This window comes from Magnolia sinica, chromosome 9 (assembly GCF_029962835.1).
Source record: "Magnolia sinica isolate HGM2019 chromosome 9, MsV1, whole genome shotgun sequence".
In the NCBI taxonomy this organism is placed as follows: Eukaryota; Viridiplantae; Streptophyta; class Magnoliopsida; order Magnoliales; family Magnoliaceae; genus Magnolia; species Magnolia sinica.
The window spans coordinates 78,167,581-78,180,007 of record NC_080581.1 but is presented as its reverse complement, the minus strand read 5'-3'; the positions used below and the strand labels follow the sequence as shown (position 1 = coordinate 78,180,007).

Genomic DNA, 12,427 nt, shown 5'->3' with positions numbered 1-12,427 from the left:
GAACCACTCGCTAATGGGTTAGTGAATTCAAAACTAAGAAAAATCATCCGTTGTAACGAGCTTAACATCTACCGCGAGACATTGAACTGAGGATGCATAGCGAATTGCTAAACTTAGAGTTGAAGGGTGGCACATGTGATGTGTGAGGCTGTCTAAAAGTCACACATAACTTAAGTTAATTGTACACATTCAAACTCACCTAATGTTATGGTTTTTGAGCAGTTAGCTTATAATCAAATTTCGAACACTAGCCTCAATTATTATCCTACCACTATTCCTATAGTTGTAATATGGATTGACGATCAACAATCATTGAATTGACTTTTAATTATAATCATCGATTGTCCTTTTTATGTACACTGGAAAAAAAAAAAAAACAGCCTCTAACTTTTGCTAATTCTTCCAGACAATGAGGCCCACCCGTTTTACAATTCATTGCCACTGAAACTTTACCAACACATATTGTAGCTCAATTCATGAACCTGGTGCCAAAAAGAGAGACATGGGCAATCAATAGCCAAGAAAAAAAAATGTATGGGACCTTTTGCATGAATAAATGCTGTTCCGTGCATGACCCACTGATGGTTGTGGCTTGCTTGACCTGGTAAGATGACTGATTGGGGGAGTGGATTAGGTGAGACCCGGATCCATAGAGGTGGGTGGGACCTTAAGACTGTAGGACCCACTGTGATATATGTGACTACGTCATGCGGTCCATATGCAAAAAAATAAAATAAAAAATGAAGCAATTGTAAATTCAAGATGGACCATAGTACAAGAAATAGTGGCAATTGGCCATTAAAAGCTTCTTGTGGGCCAAAAAAGCTTCGGATCAAAATGAGATTTATGTTGTCTCTTCATCTAGGTGTTTGTGACCTTACCAATGGGTTGGATGGTAAATAAATATTCCAATAGAATCCATGAAGGGTTTAATGGTGGGGATTCAATCACAACTATTTCCTGTGGTGTGGTTTACCTAAGATTTAAGTCAGCTTCATTTTTTGGGATCATGCCCTAAAATGAGTTTGAAAATGGTTGGACCACGTGGATTAACTGTGAGCCCCTGAGTAGGGATCCCACCCACCTTGGTGGATCCGGACATGCTTTGCCTAGAAAGACTAGGTCCATCCGAACATGGGACGCGGATTGCCTACACACCTTGTTCCATGAACTTACTATGCTCGGGAGGTAATGTAGAGCAGGTCACTGGCATTCTCATGTCCAAGATGGACCAGAGAAGGCCTGATCGGAGGCGGAACATGACCGTTAGAACTCTAAAATAGGCATATCTCGCAAATTAGAATGAGTTATTCGACGTACCATACATGATTTTAGGGTACAAGAAGCGACTTTAGCCACCCAACTCTACTACGCTAGGTTACCCATGTCGAATTTGTGAGATTCTATCATATCGTTGGTCGAAAGTCTCTTCTAATTTCGTTTTTACTATTTATAATAAGTTTTAGTTCAATCATAACTCTTGATCCTTTGAGCTTTAGGAGTCATGCCCAACGTGAAAAGATCTTAGAAAAATTAGGAGGTTAGGCCAAATTGGACACTTATTATTTTTGGCCAAAACCATAAAGTCTAGTAGGAATCATGACCATCTATAAATAGTAAGTTTACTATTTATAGTAAGTCATGTTTTTCAGGGAGTTATGAGTTAGAGTTTGATTATGAAACTTCTTCCTAGACTACTATGTAAAGGTTTTTAATTTCGTTTTTGTCACTAATGAAGATATTTTTGAATTTATTAGAATTTATTTATGTTTTCTTTCTCATGGATTCGAGCAATCTCTATAAAGAGTCTAGAAAATCTTTGTAGATACGGAGTAATTAAAAAAGAAAAAAGAAAAAAAAAGACTGCGTCAGAAGGTGGGTGGGATGTTTGTAAGAAATCCATTATCTTCCATTAGGGCGTGAGACCAAAAATGACGTAGATCCAACGCTTAACGTGGGCCGCACAACAGTAAAAAGTAGGTAGGAAAATTCCTCTTGACCATGGGTCCACCTTGATGCTTATATGCCGTTCATACCGTTCACAAGGTCAGTTCCGCTGGGATGAGCAGAAAACAAGAAAATATTACCTGATCCAAAACTTCCGTGGCCTCGTCAATGCTTCAACAGCTGACGTTTTTTTCTTTTTCATTTTTTTTTTCTTTCCTTTAAAGATAAAAAAAAAACAAAACCCACATGAGTTTCCAGTGATACAGCCCACTTCAAATTTAGATGAGGTGATCGTCAGTCAAATCTATCTATTATCCATTTTCCTGTACACAAGTGGTCACGCAAGTACCTCACCACTCCGAATTGTGAGACACGTACGGCATCTGCAAAGGGCCGACCGCACCACCAGTGGTTCTCATGTTTCATACGTGTGGCACTCGTATGGTTGAGAAACATGGTTGGAAACCTCTTCCTTTCTATATATAAATACCCATGACGCTCTCTCTTCCTACACATCCCAAATCCCCATTACCAATGGCTCTCATCTCTTCTAAAAACCCATTATTTCTCATCATTGTCCTTATCTTGTGCTCCCTCTCTTTTAAAAATGCATCTATTGTCTTTGCAAATACCCAACAATGCAACCATCATCACTTCTCCGCTTTGCTCCACCTCAAGCTTGCTTTTAACTTCACTGATTCCAGCCTCTCTACTCTACCCTCATGGAATTCAAACAATACCGATTGCTGCTCGTGGGAAGGCATCACCTGCGATGGACCCACTGGTCACGTGATCAGCCTCGATCTCAGTAGCCTCTATATCTCGGGTCGGATTGATTTTGAAAGTCTCTTTCATCTTCGGAGCCTGCAGAAGCTCAACCTCGCTTACAATGAGTTTAATGGCTCTCAAATCCCTTCTGGGTTTGATCAGCTCACCAGTTTGACCCATCTCAACTTCTCTTGGTTGTCTTTTTATGGCCAAATCCCGCTAGGAATCTCCCGCTTGACCACTTTGGTTTCTCTCGATCTATCTTACAATCAATATTTCGATGGTCCGTACATTGAAAACTTGAAACTTGAAAACCCAAGCATTGGAGCACTCGTCCAAAACCTGTCGAGTCTGAAAGAACTGTATCTCGACAGGGTAGACATCTTATCAGGGGGTAGTGAGTGGGGCCAGGCCTTATTCTTTCCACTCTCTCATCTCCGCAAGTTGAGCCTCCAGGATTGTGGTCTTTCAGACTCCATCTATTCTTCCCTTTCACAGCTCCATTCCTTATCTGAACTCGACCTCAGCTATAACAATCTCTCCTCTGCAGTGCCAAGCTTCCCAGGGAGGCTCCGCAAGTTAATCTTAAAAAGTTGTGCTCTTTCAGGCTCCATTCATTCCTCCCTTTCACAGCTCCATTTCTTATTTGAACTCGACCTCAGCTATAACAATCTCTCCTCTGCAGTGCCCAGCTTCACAAGGAGGCTCCACAAGTTGATCTTAAAAGATTGTGGTCTTTCAGGCTCCATCCATTCTTCCCTTTCACGGCTCCATTTCTTATCTGAACTCGACCTCAGTGGAAACAATCTCTCCTCTGCAGTGCCCAGCTTCATAAGAAACTTCTCTTCCTTGACATCACTGCGCCTTCAAGGTTGTGAATTGCGTGGAAAATTCCCCGAGAGTATTTTCCAGCTGCCAACCCTTCAATTCCTTGACATTTCAAACAATCCACTTCTGACTGGCTATTTACCAGAATTCCCTCAAAACAATTCTCTACAGCAATTGATCCTATCAAGCACGGGATTTTCTGGAAAGGTGCCATATTCGGTCAATAATCTCTTATTCTTGACTCGATTAGACCTCAGCAATTCCAACTTGTCTGGATCATTACCATCCTCACTTTGGAACCTTACCAAACTGCAGTACTTGGATCTTTCGAACAATAGATTGAGCGGCCCAATTCCTTCCTGTGAGAATGAGCTTCAGAATCTCAAAGAGATAATCTTATGGAATAATTTGCTTAATGGGACCATTCCATCATCTTTGTTTTCCCTCCCATCATTAAAAAAGCTGGGTCTCTCAATTAACCAACTTAGTGGTCAACTTGGGGAGATCCACAATGCCTCTTCTTCACAGCTGGAGGAAATCTATTTGGATTACAATAACTTGCAGGGAATGATACCAAGATATATCTTTCAACTCACGGAGCTTCGATTGCTTTACATGTCTTTCAACAATTTCACTGGTGTTTTAGAGTTAGGCTTATTCCAAAATCTCAAAAAACTGAACATTCTTGATCTTTCCGATAACAACTTGTCAGTCCAAGATGGTGGTGGTAATTCCACCTTCGTCTCCTTCCCTCTGTTTGAAATTTTGCGGTTGCGTTCTTTGAACATCAGCACATTTCCAAATTTCTTGAGAAATCAAGATCAGTTGAGTGAATTGGACCTTTCCAACAATAAAATTAGTGGTGAAATACCCAAATGGATATGGGAGGTTGGAAATGGGTCTTTAAACTCTTTAAATCTTTCTCACAATGTTCTGCATGGAATAGAACCATCTCCCCATCTTTTGTTGAGTGATATGAGCATTCTTGACCTTAGCTTCAACAGGCTAGAAGGCTCACTTCCAATCCCATCACCGTCCGTCTTTTTCTTTTCAGTTTCAAAAAATGCCCTCAGTGGAGAAATCCCTCTATCAGTTTGCAAAGCAACATCTCTATCAGTCCTTGATTTGTCTTACAACCGCTTCAGTGGTCAGATTCCACCATGTTTGGGTGAGATTGGCGATGCCCTTAGTGTGTTGAATCTTCAAGAAAATGCTTTCAGTGGCACATTGCTTCAGACATTTAAAGAGGGATGTGTTATACAAACACTTGATCTCAGTCGAAATCGATTAGAAGGCCAAGTGCCAAGGTCATTGGTCAATTGCAAAATGTTGGAGGTATTAAACCTTGGAAACAATCAAATAAATGACACGTTCCCTTCATGGACAGAAGCTTTGCCCCATTTGCGCGCTCTTGTCTTAAAATCCAACCAATTTCGTGGCCCCATTACACTTCCACAAACAAATCAGAGCTTCCCAATGCTACAAATCATTGACCTCTCTTCCAATAGTTTTATGGGTAGGTTGCCATCAAATATGTTTGAAAGTTGGAAGGCGATGATGGTGGATGACAAATTGCAATCTAAGTTCCTTCGTAGAACCCTAACTGGACGAGGGAATAGGGTATACTATCAAGACACTGTGACAGTTGTGATCAAAGGAGTACAAAGGGAACTCACGAAGATCCTAACCATCTTCACAACAGTTGATCTCTTAAACAACTATTTTCAGGGGGATATTCCAAAATCTGTAGGGATTCTCAAGTCGCTTCGCCTGCTCAATATGTCACACAATGGTTTCACAGGCCAAATTCCAGCATCACTTGAGAATTTATTGGTGCTCGAGTCATTGGATCTCTCACAAAACAACATCTCAGGGGAGATTCCTTGGCAGCTGACCAAGCTAACATTTCTCTCGATGTTGAACCTTTCCCAAAACAACCTCGTGGGAAGCATACCACAAATTAAGCAGTTTTTTACATTCACAAATGAATCCTTCCAAGGAAATTTAGGATTATGTGGAGCTCCACTATCGAAAAAATGCATAGCACCACCATCAATGATGCCGACCGTTAAAGATGCAACTTCAGAACTCGATTGGAAATTCATGTGGATTGCATTTGGAGTAGGACATGGAGCAGGAATGGGAGCTCTTTTCTGGACTCTAACATTATGGACAAAGGGAAGGAAAAAATACAATAAATTTATAGACGGGATGCTTTCATTGATTTTTTCAAAAGCAATATTTTCTCCAAAGCGACGACCATAAGTGGATTTAAGTTACGGCTGTTCATGGCTCCTAGTTTATATAAGAAATGTTCAGGTATGCAAGCTGTTGGATGAGGCGATTGGAGTTGTTTGGTTCAGCCTTGTCTTTGTTTGGATTCCCTTTTTTCTCTCTTGTTTTTTAGTTTTTTTTTTTTTTTTTTTTTTTTTTTTTTTTTTTTTTTTTTGTTTTTTTTGGTTTTAATGTTTAGTTTGTTGTGTTGTGATGGACCATGTTTTTTTTTTTTTTTGTCCTTATCAAGGCTTGTAAGTGGTTGTTTTCAATATTAATAAAATTACCGGTGGTGTGCTCCCACCTTTCTGTTAAAAAAAGAAGAAGAAGAAGAAAAAGAATGGCCTAGGTGGTGGAAAGATCAGGAATTTAACTTATTTTCCATATGGGATGCTTGTGACCAAATGCCTAACTTTACACACATGTTAGCTCAGCATAAGGTAAAAACAAGAGTGTTGACTATTGTTGTATCAAATATATACTCAAATAGTTGTTGGTGGGTTATATATCATACTTTTGCTGTCCGATTTACAATCTTACATTCATTAACTTTCCTGAGTTTGCTGTCCCATTTACAATCTTACATTCATTAACTTTCCAGAGGTTTGCTAAGCCCATACACGTGCAATAATAGAGCTCATGTAAATGCTACATGTGCCGGCACGATGAGCCCAAGATCCAATCCATCCATCAGAAAGGCACCCTATATTCATTCCCTAGCCCAAGAATCAGGTTGATCCAAAGGGGCCACATGCTTAGCGGACCAAATCTATTTTGGGAAAACATGTAAAAGGTGAGACCAACCTAATGGATGGATTGGATCTCACACCTATATCCCATGTTGCAACGTGTGGACTTAATAAATGAGGCCATTTGCCATCATGGGCACTTTTCAAAAGGAACATGCGAAGATAAAAGGTCTTCGGGCTTATCTTATAGTTTGGAACTCCGAATTTCACACAAACAGTAGGATGTTTCCTTACATTTAAGAATTTATCTATTAAGTGCCACTCATAAATTTTTTAAGAGGCAGCTAAAACAATGTTTTAAAAAAAAAAATATCAGCTAAACTCTGATTATAACAGAGTACTATGCTCATTTCTATATGAGGGTGTGAAGAGCATGTAACAAACATCATATAGCTACAGCACGGAGCAGATGACACTCAATGAGGTTGCAAGGGTAAGGGCATAAACGCATGTATTGAATTTGGCTCCAACTACAGATAACAACAAGCCAATGGATGAAGCTATCACATCTTGTAGGCATTTTGCATTTCCCTAGGTGAACAAGAGACAAACCATTGATTTTGAAAGTGACAGTAGCTTTACCTAAATTAACTTCATTGACTTCAGGATTAATGTTTGTCCGAAAGCCACAACTTCCGCAAAGTTCAGACGGGATGAATTATCTTAAGTTTCTGATAATTTTTAGGGGAATTCATACACTTCATGTGCTAAAAAATTCGAGACCCAATCTTGATTGTTCGTTCCATAATGGAAGTTAAGCCCGCAAAGACGAACGTCTTTCTATGGTTTCAGGTTTAGTAGCTCACCAATGAGCAGTCTAGGGCTTGTTTGGTTAGTCCGGCAATTTCTGTAATAAACTAGACAGTGAGCTTTTTTTTGTGTGGAAACTAGGGTTTTGATAAGCTAAGTTTACAGCGTGACCTTTTTGCAATTAGCAGAAATGGTGATTTGACTCTAATTACCTTAATCAAGGGTCCTAAGTCGACTAAACCGTAAATTATAGTAAAATATACTAAAAAATAGAAAATTTTAATTTAAGTATATAGGATGATTCGTGCGTGGCATGATTAAAATCAATTCATAAGAAGATACCAAATACTAAAACTCTAAGATGAAAATGATATCTCCAATCCATCAGCAACTTATAGTTACAGAAATTTTCAATTTCAATAGGTCTATTGTTTGTAATATTTTTGGCACTTTTAGTTACTAAATTATTTTTGTAATTTTTTTAGTATTTCATCTTTAAATTTTCTTGTCCTACAAAATTTCAATCCATTTCAAATTTCAAAAAAAATCTTAAAATTCCAGAAGTATAGTTGCCTGAAATTGACGATTTTCTTCATAGTTTCTAAATCATCATAAAAGCACCCTTATTTGATTTTATTATTATTATTATTATTATTATTTATTTTTCCATAGAACTAGACTCATCAAGCTTCATTTTGACATTTTGAATCACCTCAATCGAAGTTGTATTGAAGAAAATACGTATTTTTGAAGTCAATGTACTGAAATTATACATTGATGTCCATTGCTGACCATTGTTGTCCAGAGATGTTCGATGCAACCGAGTCTCACTCGATGCAATCGAATCTTGTTGTCCCAGTTTACTCGATTGCTCAATATTTTCTTGGTGCAACCGAACCATGTTGTTCATGTTCCTTAAAATTCACAACTTTCACTTGGTCGACCGTTTTAATGAACCCAAAAACACTCCTTTTGGTTCCAAACACGTGTGTGCACACACATGGATATGCAATCAAATTAATTAATTAAGAAATCAAAGGGGTAACCTCTAAGAATATCAAATTCCCAAGTTAGCACAAATTAATCCAAGGCATTATACTCGTTATTGTGTGTGTGGGTGCGAGAGTGGGTGTTACAAGGAAAGATACGGCATCTACAGAGCGCTGCTTTTGTTGATGAGCAGACTCCCACCAGATGGGTGATTCCATCTTTCAGAGGTCTAACTCATATAGTTGGGAAACCCCACCACAGTGCTTTCTCTTCCTACTCTTTTGTCATGCCATTGATTAGCTAGTTTGGATTATCTAATTAGTGTGAATTTTTTTCAAGATATGGTGGGAATACAGTATAAAGCCTAATGGCACTACAAGAAATGAGACTTTTAATGGTGGTTAAAACCGCCAGCAAGCGCCGGTAGATGGGTATGTCGGCAAAACCTTTGCCGGCCCTAAGTGACTTTTCCTGGCGCTTGTCTGAGCGTCGGCAATTGGGTACTCTTTTTCGGCGGCCATCTCACTTCACTGACGGTTTTGGTAGTTGTTGGTAATTCTAAAAGAAGCGTCGGTAAAAGTAAAATAAGCGCTGGCTAAAGTCAATTCAAGCGCCAGTAAAAGCACAGTTTCGGGACACTTTTTCTAACAGAAAAGGGCCGATAGAACTCTACACAAGCGCCGGTAAAAGTCTTTAGATTTTAGAGGCCCCAGCAGGCCAGTAAATTTTTTTATTATATATAATTCAATTGAAACCTGTATTTTTTTAATATTTGAAACATAAAAAATGATGCAATACAATTAAAACTGAATATTAAACAAAATTTATATTACTACACAATAAAAAAAAATATAATATTTATTATAATAAATTGAAAATGGTCTTGAATATATATATATATATATATATATATATATTTTAAAAGCCTCCATGTGGTCTAAATTTAGGCTGAAGTGATGTAAATCCTGCACACAAGGGGAAAAAAAAAGTCAAAAAATAGCATTCAACAAATTGATGCGTGAAAAATTACATGGGTATATATGTGACTATGATGATCAACGATTTGGGTTTAAAACCTGACATGAATAAGACAGTAATGAATATGAGATCATTTCAAAATCTTTACATCGATGTATGTGTTTTATCCACACCATCCATACTTTTTTCTATATTATATTATTTATATGGATGGCGTGGATAAAACACATACATTAGGGTGGGCCTAAAGAGCTTTGACATAGCTAATTAAAAAAATGATGCAGATCTAAATCTAAGGTGGATCATACCAAAGGAAAATAGTGCTGATTGAACGTCCGCCATTAAAAAATTTCTAGGGCCCACCTAACGTTTGTTTGCCAATAGATCCAACTTGCTGATAAGGTCATTTAGATCTCGACGAAGGGAAAAGAAAATCATCTTGATCCAAAACTCTTGTGGAACCAAAACATTTTCGACGGTAAGGGTTCAATCCCCACTATTTCCTGTGGTGTGGTAACTACAAGAAAACTGGCCTTTACCGGCGGTCAAAACTGCCGGCAAAACCTTTGCTTGTGGTTAGCTAACAGCCGGTAAAGCCTCGGTCGGTAAAGGTTTTACCTGCAGCCAAGACCTTTACTGACGGTTGTGTTGGACGCCGCTAAATAGTCAGTTTTTGTTGCAAAAATTGTCAAAAGCTACGGATAAAATCCGTAGCTAAATATGGCTAGCGCACAGTACGACCGTAGCCATTGGTACCGTAGCTCGTTAAAACTTTGCTACGGATTAAATCCATAGCTATAGAGCTCCTGGCCACCGATAGTTCGTAGCCAATGAGAAAATCTTTCTTAAAAAAAAAAAAAAAGAAAAAAGGAAAGAAAAGGTGACCCACATGTATCTTTTTTTTTTTTTTCTTTTCTTTTTTGCACTAGTCTAAGCAGCTAACATATCTTGGTTAGTGTCAATGATCTCCTTGTTGCCAATGATTGCCATTGTTTCCAAGGAACCGGTTTCTTTTGCCGATATTTGGTGAGTTGTGTAGCAGTAAAAGGCATCAGCACCAGTATTTCAGAGTCCTTCAGCAGGTTCAGGCCCTTAATGATATTGAGGTTCACCACCTGTGAGCGGAGGTTCTCTGTTTTGTCTACCAGAAGCTCAATCTTCTCACCACGGGTCCAGAACCTGCACAAAGAGATATTACAATGGGTTTATGTTGTTCTGCACATCACAAAATTTAAATAATTTGGGGGCTTCAAAAGACAGGGCTGCATGGAGGACACTAACCTGCAGTTTGATATTGCACACAAGATGGGGTCAGATAGAATGTTCTGAATTTCTAGATCCTACATTGCCTGCAATTTGAAAATTTTATTTTAGTCAATCATTAAAAGTCTCTACAATACAAGCAAATATATGGATCTACACAGCCGGTGAAAGAATAATTCTTTCAAGCATTTGTTTGCATTGGCAAGGAAATTACAATAATGGAAGCATCCAGAAAACAGTAACTATGAACTACACAGATGAAACATTCCTATTTAAGTTGATATTCAGTTTCAAAAACATACAACCCAATTTCATCATGCTGTGAAGGACTAGGCACTACACAGCTGCATTTTTCAAGCAAGGCATTGGAAACATGATGCACATCACACAAGATGTAGATGGCTAAATATCGAATGCGAAACAGTACAAACCCTTGTCATGGTTTTTTACCTGTTCTGAGGGTCCTTCCATTTCAATCTACCATGGAAGCTTCTGATGGTGAAAGACAATACTTTGATGAAGTTATAGAGTCCATCTCCAAGGATGAGATCTATGGAGATAAAGACATGCAAACCCAATTAGCAATTCATGGTAGAATGAGAAAAAGAGAATGGTTGATGACTTAAATGATTAGGAGATAAAGACATGCAAACCCATCAACAATGTGCCGCTGCTGCAATTGTTGGTGCCTGCATATATAAAATACATTTTACAGCATTATATTGGCAATTATCAAATAAAATCGGACCATAAAATTCCGGCAGTTGTGCTTTATTCATGATGGAATTATTCAGCTATTTGCCAAAGAGAAAGTGCACCAGCGTTGCATGAGAATCAAGATCCCTATGCACTATACGTTCATAAAGATTTAATATTTTTCAATGAGAAGAACATGTCAAACATACCTTTCCAAGTATGCGAGCAATTTGCTTATCTCTCACTTGCCTTGATTGGTAAAGATCTTAACCCTATGAGAGCAAATAGGCGTCTGATCAGAAATGATGGATGACATCAAGGTATCACATTATGTATAGAAAGGGCCAGTTAATAAAATGACGTCAGATCCAAATCTAACACAACTTAGGAGAACCAAAAAGAAATTGTTGGGAGGAGCTATGATGATGGTATCAATCTAAACAGGATAAAGAAACAAGCTACCATGCCTTTTTAGGAAATTGGGTTTTTAAGAATTTGTAAAATAATGTCTACTTCAGTTTTGAATTCGAAATTCTCATTAATCAATTAATCACACCTAAATCTCACTGTTGAACGGTATGAACTTGTACCAAGACACATGAGATGGTTTTTCCATATCTTCTTTCCTGGAGACATGCATTTATCCTTATTTTTTTCCCACTACAACACAACACAGTTACCAATTGGGTACTCTAGATCTTTATATCTAATATTGCAATTTATTAGTATGTATGAAAATATCAACCAAGCTTGTGCTTCCGCCTTTAGCGTATCAAGTTTCAGCCCCTAAAAAGGAAAAAATAAAAATAAAAATTTAAGGTGCTAGAAGCACGGAACAGTATATAACAATTTACAAAATGCAGAATACCTGTCAACACACATACCTAGAAAAAGTGTTAGTTGAAAACATCCAGCTCTGGATTATGCACCTTTCCTCTGTATGAAATCAGTTGAAAAGTAAATACCCCTATCCAGTGTTATCCAAGCACTTAGATAAAAAGATCTTGACAACTAGCAAACTATTCTTTTGAAAGATAAACTGCAATCGAGTTTCATATATCAAGTTAACAAAATTTACTGCCTTGCATATACAGTTTGTGTAATGAGAACTAACCTACAAATGATGTGTTTATTAATCCTGACTATGCAACAGAGTTTTGCTAACAATGGCATAAACAATGCTC

At 38.1% G+C, this 12,427-nt stretch overlaps 1 protein-coding gene and 1 long non-coding RNA gene across 2 annotated transcripts; one reads left to right on the top strand and one right to left on the bottom strand.

The window, feature by feature from the left end:
• The first annotated feature begins 2,481 nt into the window (after window positions 1-2,481).
• Window positions 2,482-5,808, top strand: LOC131255191 (receptor-like protein 7). The gene is made up of 2 exons (XM_058255887.1): window positions 2,482-3,112; window positions 3,536-5,808. The coding sequence occupies exons 1-2, from the start codon at window positions 2,482-2,484 to the stop codon at window positions 5,806-5,808; spliced, it is 2,904 nt and encodes a 967-aa protein (XP_058111870.1).
• Window positions 5,809-10,241: 4,433 nt separating this feature from the next.
• Window positions 10,242-11,446, bottom strand: LOC131256490 (uncharacterized). The gene is made up of 3 exons (XR_009176843.1): window positions 10,998-11,446; window positions 10,566-10,633; window positions 10,242-10,463 (listed from the first exon to the last, which is right to left on the bottom strand). It is a non-coding gene; the product is annotated as an uncharacterized LOC131256490 (long non-coding RNA).
• Window positions 11,447-12,427: the final 981 nt, after the last annotated feature.

What these genes read in the sequence shown, in the direction of transcription:
- LOC131255191 (XM_058255887.1), top strand. Translation starts at nt 2,482, where the DNA reads ATGGCTCTCATCTCTTCTAAAAACCCATTATTTCTCATCATTGTCCTT. An exon ending in AGACATCTTATCAGGGGGTA is followed by an intron (nt 3,113 to 3,535) that starts GTGAGTGGGGCC and finishes TCTCCTCTGCAG; the next exon opens with TGCCCAGCTTCATAAGAAAC.